This window comes from Drosophila obscura, unplaced genomic scaffold (genome assembly GCF_018151105.1).
Source record: "Drosophila obscura isolate BZ-5 IFL unplaced genomic scaffold, ASM1815110v1 contig_17, whole genome shotgun sequence".
NCBI lineage: Eukaryota > Metazoa > Arthropoda > Insecta > Diptera > Drosophilidae > Drosophila > Drosophila obscura.
This window is the reverse complement of record NW_024542757.1, coordinates 2,165,238-2,187,178: the sequence shown is the minus strand read 5'-3', so window position 1 is coordinate 2,187,178 and position 21,941 is coordinate 2,165,238. Positions and strand designations below refer to the sequence as shown.

Below are 21,941 nucleotides of genomic sequence, written 5' to 3'. Positions count from 1 at the left end.
TTCATCATGTTTGATTGACAGAGGACTGTCACGGGGGACAGGCGAATGACCAGACAAAAGACCAGGCAGTCTGGCAAGAAAAGCAGCAGCAGAAAGTGCAGACCAATTAGAAAGAGTGTGCTGCCAGATATCGGTCTATATGTATATATAGCAGGGGGAATGGCAATTGAATGCAATCGAAAATAGAATATAAAAGCACTACTTATTTTTCGCTCTAATAAGCTGATATTTTCCTTTTCATAAATTTCCTTTTATATCCTATTATCCTTTACCTCTACCAATTAGCATTCAATTTTGGCATCATTATAAGCCTCAAAATATATTTGTTAGCACATCAATTTTCTCACAGAGCCCTCCCCCCTACCGTATAAGTATCAATAAAATGCCTTTCAGTTCTATAAATATTTATGAAAATTACTAAAATGATTCATGCTTGAGGAGAGTGCGTGGGCTCTGACTCTGTGTGGCTGGATACAGGAAAAGAGAAATTTCCATGGGATGGTCGTCAAAAAAGAAACTGCGGAATAAGCCAGAACAATAGCAAGTAATGAGCTCTGCATTCCTATACATACATATAAACCATATTTATGTTCTTGGACTTTCTACGTGACATTGTAAAAAGATGAGTTCTTACAGACAATTATTGTACGAGCATGGGTCGCTGGCGTATCTGAAACAACAGCGAATTTATCTATGCAGATGATTTCCACACAGGTTCGTTGGGGTCGGGTGAAGCTGAAATACAACAACAAAATGATCTGTGTGAAAGTGGGAAGAAGACACAGAAATATTTGCTGTTGCTCTGCAGGTTATATTTATAAAATTTCACCTCAAGAACGGCTGATCATCAACTGGCGGCTGAGAGTTTGCCATCGTAGAGGCAAAACATTCATTTTCATTTCTGGCACGCTCGCGAGTGGACGTGCGAACCGATACGCCGATAATAGATATACCCCAATTCGATATACCACTAAATATACAGCATACATCTATATATATATATATATATATATGTATGTATGTATCTAATACAATACATATAGAGAGGTGGTAAGATCTGTCCATAGATCTTTCACCTGTCGCACGGTGCGAGAGGTTGAAAGTGTTGAAAAAGAAAGTTCGTAGTCGAAGCGCGAGTGTTTTTCCAATCAATAATCGTTTCAAAGTGAAGCCAGTGAAAGGGATTTCTCCACACCAGAAGGAGAGTGCCGCCAAGGCATGCGAATAAATTTGCAAAACTTACGAGAAACATCCTCAGATTGCAGTGCGAAACCCAAGTGAGTGAACGAGGCTGATGCCAGGAGGCCAAACCAATTTTGGAGAAGCATTCAAATGGAGATGAGCTCAGCGCATTCAATGAGCGCTGATTATGTAAAAAACGAGTGCAAAAAGAGTGAAAATGAAACAGAGAGAAGAGAGTGTGAATGAAAGAGAACGAACGACAGCCGTGAAAATGTCACCTGGTTGACACTTCGACTATTCGCCCACATTCGTGAAAAGCTGTCAGAATTATTTTCATATTTCTTCACGACCGTTCACCGTTCTTCGCCATTTATATCTATTGTGGCCGTTGAAATTTATTAAGTTCGACACAATATCTATATATATGGCTATATGAGGATCTCCCTGTGTGTGTGTGTGAGTGTGTGTGTGTGTGGTGTAGTGTGCTCATCAAAAAGCATGGCAATAATTTGCCCACACAGATTCGAGCAAACACACATACACAAAGGAAGGGGCACCACATTGCTCATACGCCGCGTTGTTGCCTTATTTATAGTTCGATTCAATCAGAGACATTTTCAGAGCTTTTCTGATTCTATTTTGCGCTAGCCTTTTGCTGTTTTGTTTTTGTCTTTTGCTCTCCCTATATCTCTCTCTCTCTCTATTTTTCTTTCTATCTCTTATCATTGATTGTCTTGTTTTCTTTTGTTTTGTTTTTTTTTCGGTTTTTCCAACAACATTCTCTTTGTTTTTCCCTTTTCTCATTTGGTTGTGGCTTCATTTTCACCTTTTATTTTTGTTGTCGCTTATTTCAGTATATTTTTACACCAGAAAATACGTGCTGCAATCTGCCATTGCATTTCATTTTTCATTTCGAGAGGCCACACACAAATGGAAAAGATGAAATGGCATTTTTCAATGTATTTTTCCGCTCAGCCGAAAAGCCGGCAACGTTTTGCTTTTTATTGTTCTTCAGTGTGACCATTCACTTTCGTCTTTCATTCCACTCTCTCTTTATCTTTGGCGCTGAGGAAGTTCAAGGCCGCTGGTTCCAGCATCCGGCTCAACTTATGGATTCAATTCTAAAAGTAAACTCGTTTAAATTTCTTGAGCAACTGCTAAGAACTAAAACATAACTTGACTTGAGAAACTAAATGCTAAATGGCATTTAATTACTGCTGGGGAATTCGTCAATGAATTATAGCCTGTTAATAACGTCTGTGCCTTTAACTGAACACAAAGACACCTTTGTTTGTGGGGTTAATTAAACTTATCTCTGGCGCCGTGACACCTGCCATATGGGCATTGGGCGGCATGGGCATTGGGCGTCCATATTTGCTCATTGGGCGCTTCTTCATTAACCTGGACATGTTTAAGGTGCATTCAAGGCTCTTATCTGTCAGAGTGCACAATGCTTTGAGCACATTCACAACTTCATTATGCTCCAAACCTCGCTGACAGCTCCCTGCTGTGGCAGCATTTATCATCGCTTCGCTTTGACTGTGCAGCCTTTGTAGGAATGTAATTAAGTTGCCATCATGCGGCTTATTCCCATAGTATCAATGGGGCAGGTAAGCTTCTCTCGCATTCCGTATTGAATTAAATTTACTAAGGGGTTGTCGAAGTGGAGCTGATCATTCAGAAAGAGCCTCTCGTTGCTGTTTCGTTTCCTGTTAAGCAGCGGCCAAGAGCTCAGTCGATTAATCATCAAATTTGGCACTGTCAATCGCTTTAATTCGATTCCAATTTTCACTCTCACTCTGTTGCTTTCTCTCTTTTTTTGGCAGGCAGCAGAGCTAACAGCCAAAACAGCAGGGCCCCGCCCAAGGGCGCCTCGGATACCTTTAGCCGGAAGCCGGAACCCCTTTCGAAGAAGAAGAAAAGCAGAAAAAGAGCAAACAATTGTAAGTAATTTTTTATGATTATCGATCCATTTAGACCTTGCTGAGATAAGTTCTCATTGGCGTTTAGATTTGAATTGATTCCTTCTCTTTTGATTGCATTTGTGCTCTGTCTGCTCCGCTTATTTATAGCATGAAAATATTTTGCATTTCTATCTTTGGAATCCCCACTTCAGTCAGCAGTCAGTGAATACCGGGCTAGCGGGCTTCTATTTTTAGCCAACACATTTCCACTCCGAAAAGGGAGACTGTGCACTGAGAGCGGGAGTCGTGACAATGTTTCGACCTTGAGGAGCAAAATTTGTGCCCCAAAGAAGGTTTTTCCTTCACACAAAATGGAGTACTGGGCAAGTGCCGGTGCAAGTGAAAACTTTTCAATTAGCCAACACGAGATTAGTATGTGGCACAAGTGGAATGTGGAGAGGAGAATGCTGCTGCTCCTCTCCGACCAATGCTCGCTCCAATTTTCAATGAAGTTTATTTTTAGGGCCTGTTACAGCGAGATACAGAGGCACACACAGAAATAGCCCGTTCTGCAGCCATGGGATAAATGGAAAATGCCGGCGTGTGGCCAAATTAATACACAATAATACATTTGATGACGTCAACTAGCGGTGTGTACATAGATTTGTTGGATACATTTGTGTACGACAGATAAGCAAATAAGTTCTGAGCAATTAGAAATGCTTTCTTCGAGAGAACTTCATCTCCAAGCCGCAAGAACAGAGGAGGCACTCTTACATGTAAAGTGCTTGTATCTTTGGTATCTCATTAATGGGCTGCAGCTAGAGCTACATATATGTATGTAGATACATACGCACACGAAGACATGCGGAGACTGCTGCCAAGTATATATTTATATATATATTTTTGCGTTTCTCTGACGATCGCGCATTTTGTTTTGCTTCTCTCTCTCTCGCATATCGAGATACATAGTTGTCTGCAGATACACAGCGAGAAACACACAGATAGGGAGAGAGAGAGAGAGAGAGAGCGAGTGAGAGACGATTTGTATATATTTAAAATATTATAGACTGCTCTTGTTTTGCTTGGCTCATGTGCTTGGCAATTTTCACTTGCCTTCAGTCGCTTTTTAAATTTCCAATCGAATTCTACGAGGCGCGTTGCCCAAGAAAATTTTAACGAAATCAAAAAAATAAATGAAAACTTACATTCAAATTGTATACCTATGTATATATAGATCTATTGAACAGTAAAGCAAATATAATTTAGTCGGAAGTTGCACACTAATTTAATGAAAGTGCCCCGGAACGAGAAACGAGGGCCCGCAACGATTTTTAAGCGACTGAGTTTTTAAGGATTCGCACATTGCCGAATACCAATTGCATTTTATGATTGCCTTCGAGTGCCGCTTTGACAGCATCAGCAGCAAACGCTTGCCCCACATTTTTTCCATTTTCTATTGGTGAGTTTTCCTGCTCTCTCTCCCCCTTTCACTCTCTCTTTTGGCTGGATTTTTAGGCGATTTGGCTGTTTCGCTGCGGTTAAGTGTGACCCAAATTTCATCGAATTCATTTCAATTTATTTGTGTTGATTTCAATGTTCAATGTTTTTTGCGTGCTTCTGCTGTTGCTGTTGATGATGATAATGATGATGGCTCTGTGTCCGCTGCCTGTCACTCGTCGCCAAAGAGTTTGACCCATTTCTGTGTCTGTGTCAGTTTGAGTTTTTTCTTGTGTGTTGTTTTTGCCAGCACATTGTGAGTAATGCCAATTTGTTGAGGGTCAAGTGTTTTCTGCATTTCCGTTTCCTGTCTACCGTTTATCGCTTTTCCATTTCCCGCTGACCGTGCGCACACACACACTGCTCACACAACTCGACTTAATTTTAACCCACTCAAGGTTAATGAATCTATTGCCGTTTTCTCTTGTGTGAACAACTGTCGCCATCAATCTCGCAATGAAAACAGAGGAAAAACTGACCGATTACCGTAACAGTGATTAAAACTATTCGTTTTGAAGAGCAACTCATTCATTGAGATCCGCCCTCATCTTTCCGCTTAATTTGATGCGTATTAAGAGCATGGATAGTTTGCGTGGAATTTTATCAGATATTGTACCCACTCATATGGACTACGCTTGGGCACACACACGAGCATCATAAGAGTCCATGGAGTCCTTTTTGATTTTCAATAGCGATATGACCTCCTCTTATTCCACTTTTCTGGATTCCCTTCATAGCTGTGGGATCCCGCTAAATATTTAGCAGAGGGAGAAGAGTTTCCAGCTGGTTTCTATTATGCTGGAGCGCACAGCTCTGCTTTATTCACTTTAATCCTTTCCGGGGCCATTCACAAATGCAATTGCAAAATTAGTTTCGCCACACATCCCCCTCAGCCCCCAACAGTCCACTCTCTATTCAAGGCCCAGCTCTGGTGTACGCACAATTTGAGCGAGCGACAAAATTTCTATTCAATTTGATTTTAAGCGTATTTTCCAGTTAATTGCACAGCTTTCGCATATGTCCGTGTGTCGTCCATATGCAAGCAAATATGTATGTATGTATGTATGCATACGAGTTATTTTCGGGGCGGAGGCGTGTCACATACATTGTGAACTTTTGGCCGCATTAAATTGATGCTTTAAATATACAACAATAATGGCCAGCAGGCGCACGACAATTAGCGGTGGATGCCATGGACATGCACACGAATATGGAGAAGGAGATACTTCCATAATAATACCCGTATCTGGTCACATACCATACATATCGTACCATATTTACGAGCAGGAAGTGCGCACTGGTTTGGGCACGACAACAGCGGCGCGGCGTATACGCGATGCATATCGCCCCGGCAGTCAGCGCGAAATCGCATGTATATTTATACATTATATATAAGAAGTATGAGATGAATTTCGCTGCCGTACGCTGCCTGCCTCTCATAGGAAATGTGTGTCATTTTTATTATTAAAATATCAACGGAGGCAAGACGAATATTCCCTTTTTAATATGAAGAGGAGTTAGACCAGTTAACACGGCTTGAACGCACTCGAGCGCATTGGGAATTGCAGCTTAAGAAGAGGAAAAATCATACGAGTGCAAATCATTTATTGAAGAGAAATTGTCCACAAAAATGTCCGCATTTAAGGGCTTACAAAAGGAAAATTGGCTATGTTGATTCTAGATTAATCTTGAATGTAAACAGTTTTAAAATCTTTATATCCGCTTAAATGGTTCAATCAATGCATTTAATACATTTTTGATACATGATTTTCCATGGAATTAGGGATCAAGAATTAGAGGATTTTCGCATTGTTTGTGAAGAACCTACGGCATTTTAAATAAAATTCAAAGTAAATGCATCAGCCGACGATTACGTAGCAAAAGCCCATTGACAGCGAAGTATCTTAATATCTCTGTATACAAATTTTAATGGGTGTTTTGCATTGCTCATTATTTGTGGGAAAGCTGAATTTAGAGTCTGCATTCGTTAGCTGCAACTATTAAAGCTGCAGGGAAATGAGAGACACGAACAGAAATGGAATTCCGTTTCCATGGCAATGCTCGCTTTTCTGTTGATTTTCGCCAATGAAATTCGGGTGGCATGAAATGGTGGCAGAGAGTCGGTCCCAACCAACCCGAAACATCAGCAATATCTTGTAAATAAACTGGTCGGAGCCGCTTTTAATGAAGCAGCCATAAGCAGATTTGTGGCTTAGTGTATTTTGGCAGAGCCAAATGAAACCCGACGGCAGCGAGGGGACGAGCGAGCTCCGTTGTCAGCCCGCGACTTACGGCAACGAAATGGTCAATTTATTGTATGACTTTTAGGGGCTGCCACGGCTATGTTCATTCAAATGAACGAATTTCCTGCCAATCGTATTTTTTTTTGCCTGTATTGCTGTTGGGAGGGAGCTTACCGACTGACAGAAGGTCTCACTGACTGGCTGACTGACTCTCTTTCGGTCTGTCTATTGTCTTATGATGAGCTTAAACAGGGAGCGAGAGCACGTGAATTTATAATGATATGAATATCAAATTGACAGCATCTTTGTGGTCTAATCGAATCAGGTCTAATGATTGTCTCTCCTCCTTTGTCTTTCTATGTGTGCATCTTCCTTTGGTTTGGGGACACAGTAAGCCATGGAGCAATTTGAGCAGCTGTTGACGTGCTGCGTATGCCTGGACAGGTATCGCATACCGAAGCTGCTGCCATGTCAGCACTCCTTTTGCATGGAGCCCTGCATGGAGGGACTGGTGGACTATGTGCGACGTCAGGTAAGGATATTGTCATCATCATTAATCATCATTCAAATCAGTATTTTTTTGTCTGTATCTGTGGCAATTTTGGTTAATGCCTCGCCGACGTCACACATCGCTGTGTGGCCGCTTAACTACAAAATCTCATGAGAAAAATCATATGAAATGGGAATGAAAACAAAAAAAGAGAAGCGCCCAACACGACGCCCCCGAAAAATGTTTTTGAATATTTATCGCGTTGCCTGAGGCGCATTTGCGTAGATATCTTGTTGAAAAATTATACAGAAAGAAGCGAAATTATATGTACATATGTATGTAAGTATGTATACATGTTGGTACATACAGATATCCGTGTACTGGGCTACTTATAGTCTCCGCAGATTCAAACGTCTCTGTCTGTGTGTATTTATAAATTCTGTTTTTGGCTCTCAGCCAGCGCCACGCAAATAATTGGTAAGCATTTTCATTGTGTTGGCCCTACTCGGGTAAATATACATACATAGAGACCAACTACATATGCTAACTCGTACATAGAGAGAGATAGGTAGGTGAGGGGAGAGAGAGCCAACGAGCTGCAATAACTGTCATGTGAATCGAAAAAGCCGCAAAGAGAGATTGATTTTTGTGGTTGAAGGCTGACAGGAGATGAAGAAACCCCTGGAAAGGACGCACTCAAGATGCCTTCACATGAATCACGAGCAATGTGAAAGGTTTTTAAAGTTGCGTACATCTATACAAAGTTTATGTTGTCGGAATACCGGGAAAGAGTCAAGGAGTTGGTACAGCTAATTTGATAGCCTTAGAAGAGCACAACGGATTATAAACCTAAACAAAGAAACAATCAGAAAATCTGATTTCTGACAATTTATTGAAGCTTTGAATTGATGCAATTAATTTCCTACGAACGAATAAGCAATTATAATCCAAACAATATTCTCCAATGTACAGGTAAAATGCCCAGAATGCCGTGCCGAACACCGCATACCCTACAATGGCGTACAGGCCTTTCCAACGAATGTGACGCTACAGCGTTTCCTGGAGCTGCACATCGAAATCACCGGCGAGCTGCCCGATCCGACATCAGGTAAGGAATGCAAGCAATTAAAATTGCATTTTACTACAGCTTCTAGTTTCTGAAAAGAGGCTGAGGGGAATCCTTTGAAGGGTCTCTCGCCTGATTTATTATACGTACATAAGGTCAAATTCCAAACTGCAATTTTCCCCTCTTGCTTCAATCGATTTGAGTGAAAATATTTGTGCAATAAAGCTGAATCCTTTGAGTGCAGAAAATCGCCAATCAGTAATTAGAAATCAAAAATCAGAAATCCGAGCAGCAAAGGAAAACAAGGAATGTTATTAATAAAAAATGCTGCCATGTAATCGTTGTTGTAACTTTAATTAAATTCCACTAAAGGAAGAAACAAAAGAAATGGAAAACAATAAATGGGGAAATGCCAGCCCTGCCGAATGTACGAGTATGAAACAAAAAAAATTGCCATTCGCCATAATGTTTGGGTTTCCAATTAAAAAGTCAGACACTTTCCCCGGCCATCTGACAGCAATTAAAACTAAGCAAAGCCAAATTGATTTTGTTTGAGCAATTTGCATTTGCCCCGGTCACAAATGGCGGATCGTTGATGTCAGCATGACTGTGCGTATCTATCAGAATACATATATATTCCAAGTGGCAAGGTTGATAGTTCTCGAATTCGGTGAAATATGCAAATGGATTGCAACTTCTCAACTGCAATCAGCATCAAGTCGAGTATAAGGCATGGGGATGGTGGCATGGGGCCTGAGCCGAGAGTTAATAAGGCAGACAAAGACAAACATTTGGTTTTATTTGTATTTTTTTTGGCTTTTCTTATTTGCTTTTTGCGTATGCAAATGTGTGAAACAAGAGAATGAATGAATCCCTTTGACTTTTAGAGCTCCTCGTTTCGTGTTATGGATATGGCAGGGACAACGAACAACGACTGCCACTTTCATGTGGAATTTGTAAATTCACTTTTCCATATGATTACACAGGAAAATACAGAAGCCAACTATTGGCAGACAGAATTCTTGCATTCTGTATGCCCCTCTGTCTACCCCCTCTGTGGCAAGTTATTGTCAGGACGGAGTGAGGTGAGGAGTGTTCATCAGGCATTGCCAATGCCAGCAATTGATGCAGAAAAGTTTACTCTGCAGAGCTGAGAGTGCAGTCGTTGCGACATCTTAGCAATGTTTGCATTGTTGCCACACTGGGGCAACTGAGGCGGCTCGTTATTTGCATTGCAACAGTCGGGACATCGACAACGAGCCAGAACTGTCTGTGGCACACAGACGCACGCTTCCCAGAGATAAAAAGAAGAGAGCTGTGATACGAGCACCGAAACTTGAAATACCCTTACGCGCAGTATGAGAGTATTTTAGTATAAAAATTCGAAACTATAAATTCCTATTTTTCTGAAAGATGCTTAGAAAATAAATACTCAGCATCTTTAGCAGTGTATAAATGTACACACACACATGCATAGCAGGCGCTTAGGTGCAGTTGATTTCTTGCTCTTGAAATCACATTAGTGAATGCAACAGACATCCAGGCCGGAGTCTGCTTCTTCCTGCTGCTGCTTTGTCCCCCTACCCTACTGCATGGTAGACCCGGAATGTGGCAAGACTTTGTTGCCAAGAGTGCAAATTGATGAGCTGCTACTGCTGCTGCTGGCATGGCAGGCATTGCTGGCATTTTATTGTTCAACTCAAAGGAGTCAGGCAGGAAGTCATTTGGGGTCCCATTTGGGGGCCCATTTGGGGGCGTACTTTTGGCAGAAATGATAGAAACGGAAGACAGATAGGCAGACGAAAGAGCTGTTTAATAATTGTGTGTGTGTGTTTTTCCACTCATAGGTCAAATCATGGAACGTTGTGGCGTCTGCTCGGAGAAGGCCTATCTGTCCCATTGTGCGCACTGCGAGAAGAAGATTTGCGAGGACTGCAAGAGCGCCCACATGGACATACTCCGGCGTGAGATAACGCGTTTCAACTCACAGGTGAGTCCCGAACGGATCCTTTCATTTGGCTATGACTTACTCATTTCATAACCTCTCCAGATCCGCCGCAGTTTGCATCGACTGCAGGACTCCCTAGCCATCATCGAGAAGAATACGCTGAGCCTGCAGACGAACGCCATCAGTGTGACGGAGGAGATCGACGAGATCTATCGTCGTATCACAAAGGCTATCAAGGATCGCTCCGACCAGCTGAAGGGCGAGATCGATCGTTACCTGGCCGTGGAGCTGCGCAACCTCACAACGCTCAAGGAGAATCTCGACCTGGAGATCACCAACATCAGCAGCAACTGCGACATTGTCGACAAGTACATGAACGAAACCGTCGAATGGGACGACTGCGAGCTGATGGACACCAAGGAGATCTTCCTGAAGACCGTCGAATTCCTGCGGCACTTCGAGTACGAGAACAACGATTACAGCCGCCGCGTACGGTTCCTCGTCTCCATCGATCCCAACCAACTGGTGATGAACCTGGCCACCTTTGGCGACCTCAACATCGCGCCACACTCGACGCCGGGCGGCTCGGTGAGCAGCTCTCACCTGGCCCCGCCCAGCGGCCTCCAGCCCGGACTGATGCGCTCCAAGAGCGACCACCGCCTGGCCACCCAGTTCCGGCAGCAGGAGGAGCGTGGTGGCTACAACGACGAGCCCGTCCTCGGCGGCCGGAAGTTCGGAGAGCGTCCCCAGCGCAGTGCCACCAACAGCGATCGCTATGGCGAGAGCAGCCGCTACGGTCGCTCGGACTATGACTACGAGAACGATTACGAGAACGAGCCCACTTCCGGACGGACTGGCAAGTCCTCGCGCTTCCGTTCGCGCTTTGTGCGCTCGCACCAGAATGACGACTCGGACACCGAGCAACAGCAGCAGCAGCGTCAGCAGGAGCTGAAGGAGCGAAAGGACCGTGTCCTCGACAGCGAGGATGTGTCGCGCGGCCAGCTGAGTGGTATTATTCGCCTCAGCGACTGCTCCCGTGTCGTTCAGCGCCTGGCCGACATTGGCAAGGAGAAGAAGTCGGACAAGAAGTCGGATGCAGCCTCCGCGGCCCAGGCCGCCGTTCAGGCAGCCATACAGACCCAGAAGGCGGCCATGCAGCGCCAACAACAGAAGAGCCAGCAGCCAGCGGCTACAGTTGACGAGGACGAGCTGGCGCGTCAGAAGCGCAAGAGTGCGACTTCCTCTGGAGCAGCTACATCGGCCGCGACCAGTGAGGCTGGCCAGGATCAGCGACCTAACAGCGAGCGGGTGGCAAGCCTCAAGGGGCCACGCGGGGGCGAGGACAGCGATGGCAGCGGCTCCAATCAGGCGGCATCTCCAGTGCGTACAGCGACAGCAGCAACGCGAGCCGAGGTAAGTGTGAATGAGGCAAATACAGAAGAAGAAGGCGTGGCCAGTGACAGTGACAGCGAGGAAGATGAGGAGATTGAGGAAGGGGTGGTAGAAGGGGAGGAGGAGCAGCAGCAGCCACAGGCAGTAGTGAAGGAAGCAGAAGACGAGTCCGAAGACTCTTCGGAATATGAAGAAGTAACAGTCACCGAGAGCAGCGACGAAGCGGATGATCTGTTGCAGGAGGAGTCTGTGCATGAGGGAGAGCCCCAGGATGTACCAGTGATCAATGTCCTACCGCCAGAGGGAGAGCTGCCCAACAAAGTCCACGAAAGTCCTGCGGTGATCATCAGTCACCCCAACGAAGTTCAGACAGAGAAAGAAGACGAGGATTTAACATCCGAGAAGAGTGAAGAAGAAGAAGGCGACGATGAGTACACAGAAGAGGAGATAGAAGTGACCGATGACGAGGAGGGAGATGAGGATGATGAAGCAGAAGCAGAAGCATGAGAATGTGTAGAAAATCTCGCTGTCACTGTTTTCCGGCCCAGTATTTTCCCTGTTTGCACATCCCCCTAATGAAAACAAAAAGATAATTAAAAAGAATTAATTGCGTATACGCCATGTGTGCTTCGTTCTTTATTTGTGCTCCATCGTTCACACTTCCCCTCCGCTCCGTAAGTGTTTGTCGAATCGTTCGAAAGAGAGAGCAAACTTAAACTTGCTGTTAACCGTTAACCGTTAACTGTTACCGTTACTCTTACTGTTAATCTTACCACTTCCTTTAACAAAACATTTTCCTGGAAAATTTCCTTCCTTCCTATTCTTTTCTTGTGTATTGTTTGGTTTTATTTTCTGTTCTTTTCCCTTTATTTTTTTTTTTTTGTTTAAGTGTAATTTAAGTTGTGGCCTTTATTTATTTATATTTATTATATCATTGTTTTCACATTTTTGGTTGTTTTTGTTTCACCATTTTCACCCATTTTATTGTCTTGTGAGCGCCTTTCATTTAATGCTGTTTTGGGTCAGAACCTTTTGCTTGAAAATCCCAATTGAAAATTCAATGGAACTGAGATGCTCTCTGGCAGAATGTTTCGGCCCAAAACCCCGGACATCAGAAATCGTCAATTGTACAATATTGTAGACATTCATCATAATACAACATGTATGTGTGAGCATATACATATGTATGTATGTATCGTATATGTATACTCGTATATAGAACAATATATATATTTTTTTATTTTAGTAGATTAACATCTTTTACCTTATCGTTAGTTAGAGACTGGCAAAGGTTACAACAAATAAAATAACTAAATGAATATACAAAATTTTCTTTTTGAATGTCACAAATATTTTTCCACAATTCTGTTTCTCTCGCACTCCTCTCTATCTCTCTCACTCTCACTCTCTCTTTCTCTGTTTTTTTTTCTTTTCTTTTTGCAAGTGGACAAGCGATGTGGTAGTGATGTTAATTTGCTTAAATCTTACTAAATATATTTGGTCATTGCTGTCGAAATGAATAAACCACAGACCCAAATCAACCAAAAGAGACATTTTTTCCTCTCTTCCCTTTTCACGCTCTCTCACTCACTCTCTCTTTCGCTTTGCCCCCAGTGTCTCTCTCTCATTATTCTGAATATTTATTCTTTGTTTCATTCATTTTTTTTTGCGTTGCCATGTCGTTGTTTTGCAATTTCTGATGTCCGCTGTAAATATTTCTGTTGTACATATATCTCTATATTTTTCTGCTATTTTTTTTTCCCATCCACTTGCCACCCGCATCCTCTGCTCTACGATTATTCATTTTACCCATTCATTCACACATTGTTGCGCTGTCCCCGCCCGAAACGCCCACAAAATGCCAACCCTGAGTAGGGGTTCAATGGCGAATATTTCACAATCATTCGACTGTCAGCGATGCGGCTGCTTCCGTCAGTTTAACAATGTTTCCAGCTCTCTATTGTATCCATATGCATATGCATATGTGTGTGTGTGTGTGAGTGTGAGAGAATATGGATACGTGCGAGTGTGAGTGTGAGAGCGATAAAGGGACATATGCACAGTAGCTGCATATTTGTCTGGTTTTTGGCATTTACCGAAGGAAATAGGAAAAGGTTGTTCCATCAATTAGGAAAACATCAAACAGAAATGACAAAATATCGAATGACGAGTGAGCGACGGAGTTATGGGAGACATTGTTAGATGTTGATTGAGGGAAAAGTCATATCGAATGTTACCCTGATACTGGAATCCCATCACAGTTGTACAGTTTGCTTGCCATCTTTCCTACACCCGCCTCACAATCCCTTTTCGCATGCTGTCACTTGCACATACCAATCATCTTCATTTTCATCATCTGCCTCAACGTCATGTTTCTCTCTCTCTCTATTTCTGCATCTGCATTGCGTTCGTTGCTTGACCCTTTCGACTAACAGACAGCCAGCGCCACAGACTCTGATGCAACTCCCACTCCTCCTACCACCCAACAGTCGAAGCCGCCCGTCTCGGCCCAAGTTGCGGCAGTGAAGAAGACCCAGCGATCGGGCAGCAGTGACAGCAGTGCCTCCACCGAAAGCTCTGCCAGCTCTGGGGCAGCAGCCACAGCAGCAGCAGCAGCATCGGCAGCGGCAGCATCGGCTGCTCCCAGCAGCAGTCAGCAGAAGGCGCCCAGCACGGCGCGTCATTCGAGTGCCCGGGATTCGGTAGCCACCACCGCAGTGCCGGAGAAGAAGCCTTTCGTTAGCCGCTTCCTGCCGCAGCACAGCACCCCGAGTGCCTCTAATGGAACGGCTGAAAAGAAGAAGGCTGAATCCAGCTCGAGCAGCGAGGAGGAGACCAGTTCGGAGTCCGAGTCAGAGTCGGAGCCGGAGACGAAGACCAAGGCGGGTGCGACCAGCAGCAGCAACAGTGCCAGCAAGTCCACGCCCAGCAGCGCCTCCAGCTCGACGACGGCGGCCACCGGCAGCTCCACCAGTGGCAGCTCTTACCGCGATCGCCTGGAGGCCAGACGGGCCTCTCGCGACGACAGCGCACTAACGGCGGCATCGCGTAGCAGTTATGCTACGCCCTCGAGCAGCGGCTATGGCAGCGGTAGCAGCAGCACCGCTCGCACACGCACCGTGCCCGCGCCACATCATTCGGGAGAGAGCGAAGACCGTTATGGCAGCAGCAGCGGCACTGGCAGCAGGTATTTCCTTCCTGGGGGCCATAGTTCCGCCATTTTGTAGTTTCTATAACCGGACTAATTTGCATGGCTAATGAATCGAGGACACGAACACAATACACACACACACACACAAACATGCGAATCTGGACGCTTATTTGCTACTGATCCAAAGATAAACGCACCACACACAGATACGTATGTATCTGATGAGCACGGAATATACATAGATACATGCATAGATTGTGTGTCAAGTATTGCTGTTGATGTTCATTTGGTAATTTGTTTTTCATCTTTTTTTGTGGGTCAACACTAATTGAATTATACGTAAACAAAACTCTGCCTGCAATTAATTTTTATAATTTAAATTTTAATAAGTTATATATATAAATGTAAAAAGAGTTGCAGATTGGTTTAATTGAAATGCATAATGGATTTCATGTTGGTTTGGTTTACGATACATTGCCCAGATAAGTAGGCAACAGTTTTTGTTATCCAAAAACCCCGAGTTTCCCCCATATTAAAATGCCATTTAATGTGTGCTTTCTTCGACTCTCTCTCTGCTCCCGCCGCTGCAGCTTTGTACAATTGCTCCGTGCTGGCGCTAACCTGGTATTGGCCATTTTGTTGCTCATACGCCTTGTGTGGCGTCTAATTGTCAAGTTCATAACCTTCACATAAGCAAACGAAAGAAACCAAAGACATACACATGCACACAACCCCAGATAGGTAAACATACACACACACTCTACACATTTCTATCACTCTCTCTTTGTGTTCTCTCTCTCTCTCTGTGTTGATCTTTGCAGTGCACTGCCCTTTAGCATACCGTACATAAGCAGACCCAACCGGGCGCGCTACCGAAAGCGTCTTACCGATGTCTAGCCAGATATACAGACATATACATATGTGCATATGTGAAATTCTATTCAATTCATAGTTCAATTATTTGTTAACATTAACGATAGCGTTTGGCCACGGCTCCCGACTAATCGACTAACCTGACTAAGGACCGACCAAATCAATCGATACCCTAACCCATTAGCGATAAGATTATTGATTAAATATTTAAATGTTACAACGAAAGCAAACAAAAAAAAAAGCTGTACTAGCTTCCTTTTGATGGCATATTGTTGAGTACTTTGAGCTGAGCTGCTATTGAAGTCTGTCTCTTCCTTCTATGGGAACATGATGATGATGTTGCTTTCAAAGAGCCACTCAAAGGGCTGGAAATTAACTTTACTTTGCCGTTTTGTCTGTCTCCCTTTGTCCGTCTGTTGGTCTGTCTGTCTGTCTGTCTGTCAATACCCTTTTCAAATGGATCAATGTGGCCCACTCAAGGCCTGAATGCCTTTGCGCTTGGGCGACACAAACTTCTTTAATTTTATTTTTGCACGACAACAAATATTGAATCCTTTCGGCACGGTACCCCTTTTGCTAGCCTGCAACAAATCTTGCGTAATGTAATTACAACGGGCGCTGCCAACTCTCAAACCCACCTCCCCCCTACCCCATTCTTACCTACTCTCACCTCTGCAGAACAATACTAATTGGTATCAGCTATCAGTCTGTTTGCTGGCATCCATTCGTCTGTGTTCGTTCCTTCCTCAATTTCTCATTCACTTCGCACACCACTCGTATTTACTTATGCTATTTGTATGGATATTTCGAAAGTGTGGATGAACGGACTGCGCTTTGATTATGATCGGGCTGCACCAGCCGAGATGGACGGGCATTTACGCCTGCATATATTTGAGTTTTAATGAGAAACTTAAGATGAGTTTTTACCATTTGTCCGTTAGCTGAGGGAAACACAAAGTCCCATGATACTATGGCAGTTGATTCGCCCCTTTTCTTTGTCTGTTTGCTCAGTAACTTTGTTAGAGTTTCTGTTCAGAATAGTTCCAGAGGGAGCGCTGCTTCTGCTTGGTGCGAAGCTAATGGTCGATGCCTTCGACTGTAAGTATAACACTTCCGCTTGTTTAAGCTTTGCCTTTTTCTCTTTGCCAATTAAGCAGCGCAAACATATTGTGCAACCTGCTGCAGTGGAATAAGGAAAGCGAGAAGCGACCACAAACTACCCACCTCCTCCTCCCTTTCATCCTCCTGCCTACTCTGCTGCTCAATTAACATTTTTTCAATATCGTTGTTTCTGTTGCTGAATATTTTACTCACTTTAGCATTTAAGCGTTCAATTTGTGTGTTTATTCCGTGTAGTAAGTGTAGTTGTTGTAGCTGTTGTAGTTGTTGCCTTGCCTCCTGTTTTTGTACCTCTTAACCCACCCAGCCATATGCCAATACACTGACACACACACAGACACGTATGCACGACGAACTCGCAGAGGAAGGCCAATTGGCACCATAATTTCTTGTACTTAACTAAACTTTTCGCAACTACTTTGTTGAACTTTCGATAATGTGAAATGTGAATTTAATTAGAAACTTTTCTGCCGAAACCTTTTTGCTTCTTTTTTTTCGTCCACTCTGTGTGTTTTAATTGAATTTCGTTGACTAATAAATGAGACACAGACACACACATAGACACACCGTGAAGGACTTAAGCTAGTTAAAAGTTAGTTAATTAAGCGGTCGCGGATTTTCCACAGGGCACGGGAATGGGGTTGGGATGGGATGGGGATTAGAGGAACACCAGGTACAGGAAACACAAGGCAAAGACAAACAGAAAATTAGAAAAATACATACAGCCACAGCAAAGTAAAAAAAAGAAACAAAAGCAAAAACAAAACATAAAACACAAATACAAAATGCAAAATAAAATCCAAAACCAAACCCAACCCCAACCAAAACCGAACCAAACCAAACCAAAAACCAAACCGTACCGAATCAACATTTTTGCAGCTACACAAGCCGCTTTCTAAACAAGAGCAAGAGCAGCGCCATTGTAACGCAACCCTCGCTATCCACGCCCACCGCCTCCTTTGACGAGGACGCCAACGGAACGGGCGACGACTCGGACAGTCGCTACGGGACCGGCCGCTCCCGTTACCTGGCCATGAAGGAGCGCCGCACCCGCCTGGCGCGCAGTCGCTCCTCGCATCAGTTGGGCAACGAGGACGATGATCTGGATGAGCCGGTATCCCCCACCACGGTCTCGCCATCCGCTTACTTGGCTTCAAGGTGCGCACACCAACAAAATAATAAAATAAAAAAGATAACAGCAAACAAAAAAAAAAAAAAAAAATGGAAAAAAAGCTATGCCAGAAATTTCAGAAATCCCAAAAAATTTGTAAATAGGTGAAAATCTCAGATATCAGATGTATATACGTACATATATCTCACTCTCTCTCTATATACATATTCCTAATATGTCGTGCGCTGAGCGCTTTCATTGTGCGTGTGCTGTCCCCAGGAATCGTTTAATATGATTTTAATTTTAATTTATTTTTAATTTATTTGACGAGTTTTATTTTTCGTTGAGTTTCTGTGCGTGCTACTACGTCCGAAGTTTCGTTCTCGTTAATGTTGCACTCTACACTAATTCAACATTTTAAATTTACTTTATTTTTGGTTTTCTTTCTTTTTTCTCGTATTTTTTCGTTTTGTTTTTTTTTTATTGGTAAGAAAAGAAAAACAAAATTCTGCGCGTTTTCAAATTAACCGAAATTAACTGGAAATCCACAAAATTTCCCGCACAACAAATTCCCTCTTCTCTCTATATCTCACTTTGTACATAAGCAGCACCACAAAAATTCACATGCAGTTCCACAGTTCCATCCAGATCCGTAGAGCGCCCTCATTCATCAGAACAGCACAAATCAGCCATAGAACTCCACCTTTCTTAGCTTCTCAACCCTCATGCCTTCGCCCTGTGGATCACTAATGACATTGTTGCCTTGCAGATACAGTGGCTACGGTAGCAGCGACCTGTCCAGGAGCCGATCATCGCACGCCTTGAAGTCGCGCGACAACTCGCCCATCACCGATCGCAGTGCGGGATCCTCTCGTGCTGGGGCGCTGGGCAGCAGCTCCACGGACAACAAGGACGGTGAGGCTCTAAGCTCGTGGGCGCGCTATCTCAAGAACAAGTACGGGAACAAGAGTAGCAAGGACACGCCCAGTAGCAGTGCCGGAAGCGCACGCGACTCGCATGCCGCCAGCTCGACGGCGGCATCGTCCTCGCATGCGCACGGCATTGGCAGCAGCGGCAGCGGCCGCAGCACCGCCAGCGAGGTTTCGAGACGCCTCAGCCTGGGCCTACCGTTACGACAGGCCAATGAGCTGGCCTCCTCCGACGACGATGGGTCAAAAAACGGGCTAGGCTCCCCTACGTCCCCTACGGTAGCAGCAGCAGTGGCAGCAGCCGGTATAACCGGAGTGGCAGGTACTATCCCTAAGCAGGTGTATCTGCGCAAGCGCCAGCAGCTGTTCCAGTTGGGGGGCCGGGGGAGCGAGCCCGGATCCTTTACGTGGCCGCGCGGCCTGGCCGTCGGTCCCGATAATAGCATCGTCGTTGCGGACTCCAGCAACCATCGCGTCCAGGTCTTTGACTCCAATGGCATCTTCGTCAAGGAGTTCGGCGAGTATGGCAACGGCGAGGGAGAATTCGATTGCCTGGCCGGCGTGGCCGTCAATCGAATCGGCCAATACATCATTGCCGATAGGTAAGTGGCTTCCAAGATAATCTAGAGAGCAACGAGCATCTGCTTTTGGTCATTCTGCAGTTTAATTAAGTCGAAACAAAGGCCCATGCTTCATTCTCGGATTTAGACCCGCCTCTAATTGGCACGGCTAAGCGCATAATAGCCGCGTTAATGAGAAACATGTGCCAGTGCTCCGGCTCCCGCTCCCGCTCTCACTTCTTGCACATATTATAGGTATCTCTGCTCCAGCCATTTCATATACGAGTATATGCCCAATCTAGATAGCAAGCCCAATTCCAGCCTCCATCTGCCGCTGTCATTGTTTGACGCAAAATCTCGTTAAGCACACAGTGGGGTACACAGGGAGCTGGAGTCAGGGTGTGCCGGGGTGCAGAAACCTGCTGGCCGGGCCTCATTGTGTGAGTCAACTTTGATTTTGCACGTTAAGCGGCTTAGACCTAAGCTACCCCACTCGCAATACCAGTTTGAATGGCGCATCATCTCGCAATAGCTTTGGTCCGCCCCCGAATGTACCTTCCGAATAATGGGATCTCTCTCTCGACTTTCCTTTCCTTTTTTTTTTCCGTAATTAACAAGGGCTGGGAATATGCGTTCGCTGGCCATTAATCCACTTCTTTACTCTTTTCCAGATACAATCACCGCATACAAGTGCTCGATCCGCAAGGACGGTTTCTGCGAGCATTTGGTTCGCAGGGCACCGCAGATGGCAAATTCAATTATCCTTGGGGAGTAACAACCGATGCACTCGGCTTCATTTACGTGTGCGATAAGGAAAACCACAGAGTGCAGGTGAGGCCTCATCTACAGCTTTCAGCCTGGGCGCCAGCCATGGTCCCAACTTCCAACTCGATTTGCATGCAAATATTTATATTCCTCTGGTGAGGTCGAGGGGCTAACGAAGCCTTGCCCAATTTGTCACACTTGAGCTGGTGCAGAGCCTCTTCTGGGCCATACACTACGCCTCCTGCACAATTTTCATGAGCTCAACTGCAATATATTTGTGTACTTTTTGCTGGCACTCATGTCCGGTCTCTGGTCTTGGGTGCTGGTCACTGGTCCCTGGCCTGGCCCTTGGTTCAGTCCTCTGGCTGTCCTCTTGTGAATTCTTTTTCCATTTCAATTTGCCAACCTTTATCGAATACTCGCATTCGCATTCGTCAGGTTTTCCAATCCGATGGTTCCTTCGTTGGCAAATTTGGTTCCTGCGGCCGTGGCGAAGGACAACTTGAGCATCCGCATTATATAGCCGTATCGAACACGAATCGTGTGATTGTTTCCGATTCGAATAACCACAGGATTCAGGTAAGCCAATACCCCTCGCAATCATCCGCACGCCTCATGCCTCCTGCAACCAACTTCACGGCTGTCTGGCCATGTGAACAATTTTAATTAAAATATGCTCGCAATCCAGATTTATTCGAATTTATTTGACCTTCTTTCTCCGTCTTCGGTATGGCCTGCTCACCGGGTCCCCTGTCCTCTGTCTACTGTCACCTCTTTCGCCTGTGCCAATCGCATCCGGATCCGGATCCGCTTCCACAACCACATCTACATCCACAGATTTTCGATGTGAACGGCAAGGTGCTGTCCACGGTGGGCGGCGAGGGCTCTGACGATGGTCAATTCAAGTTTCCCCGGTGAGTAAATCGAATTACAATTTTTAATTGACAAAGTGTTAACTTTGGTTTGTGTTCCGAACCTCTTCTGCAGCGGAGTGGCCGTGGACGACCAGGGCTATATATTTGTGGCCGATTCGGGCAACAATCGCATACAGATCTTCAATCCGGATGGCAGCTTCCTGAAGACCTTCGGCTCATGGGGCTCCGGCGATTCGGAGTTCAAGGGACTGGAGGGCGTGGCCATCATGTCGAATGGCAACATCTTGGTCTGCGATCGCGAGAATCATCGTGTCCAAGTCTTCTAATAAGCCATGGCCACAATCGTCCTTTGCATTATCTCTCTTTGATTTTTTTTGCTTAAGTTTCACAATTCATTTATTATTATTTCCTTCGAGTGCCAAATAATTTAATGCCTTTATTTCTATTAATAGAAATTTTGTCAATTATCTATAAAGCAAAGAGTAGAAAACAAAAAAACAAATCGAAACACTTTCTGTTAAATTAGAGTGAAAAAGAGAAACCTTTGAATAAAAAAGCGAAAACTCGTCTGAGTTTGAGTGAAAAGACCTCGCATTTTCCTCATTCAACATCGAGTCCTGGCCGTGCCGTCCATCCTCTTTGAATGGGGACCCGGACCCAACTGTTTATTACTGCATTCAAGTATTGCCTAATTGAGATTTATCTGCGTGCAGCCCAACAATTTGCGAATTTGCTGCCGTCTGCTCATCACACTGCTCATCCCCTGGTGGCTCCGGGCACTTTATTAAATTAAGATGTTCTTTGCCAGCAAATTGGAAACTTTTTTGGGAGCC

The 21,941-nt window shown here is 44.6% G+C and overlaps 1 protein-coding gene across 9 annotated transcripts; it reads left to right on the top strand.

The window, feature by feature from the left end:
* The first annotated feature begins 1,021 nt into the window (after positions 1 to 1,021).
* Positions 1,022 to 21,693, top strand: LOC111079469 (RING finger protein nhl-1). 9 transcript variants are annotated; one of them, XM_022374648.2, is made up of 14 exons: positions 1,024 to 1,277; positions 3,009 to 3,125; positions 7,221 to 7,361; positions 8,292 to 8,427; positions 10,233 to 10,375; positions 10,436 to 11,746; positions 13,170 to 13,184; positions 14,215 to 14,912; positions 17,748 to 18,026; positions 18,749 to 19,510; positions 20,140 to 20,299; positions 20,672 to 20,812; positions 21,071 to 21,147; positions 21,221 to 21,693. In XM_022374648.2, the coding sequence occupies exons 3-14, from the start codon at positions 7,227 to 7,229 to the stop codon at positions 21,432 to 21,434; spliced, it is 4,071 nt and encodes a 1,356-aa protein (XP_022230340.2). In that variant the 5' UTR covers positions 1,024 to 1,277; positions 3,009 to 3,125; positions 7,221 to 7,226; the 3' UTR covers positions 21,435 to 21,693. The 9 variants fall into 9 exon arrangements, with proteins under 9 accessions (XP_022230348.2, XP_022230349.2, XP_022230340.2 ...); XM_022374652.2 differs by lacking the exon at positions 13,170 to 13,184 and having other exon boundaries at positions 10,436 to 11,713; XM_022374651.2 differs by lacking the exon at positions 13,170 to 13,184.
* The last annotated feature ends 248 nt before the right edge of the window (positions 21,694 to 21,941 follow it).

Coding starts and splice junctions, on each gene's coding strand:
- LOC111079469 (XM_022374648.2), top strand. CDS start 7,227: ATGGAGCAATTTGAGCAGCTGTTGACGTGCTGCGTATGCCTGGACAGG. Junction 8,428..10,232: donor GCTGCCCGATCCGACATCAG/GTAAGGAATGCA, acceptor TTCCACTCATAG/GTCAAATCATGGAACGTTGT. Junction 18,027..18,748: donor TCCGCTTACTTGGCTTCAAG/GTGCGCACACCA, acceptor GTTGCCTTGCAG/ATACAGTGGCTACGGTAGCA.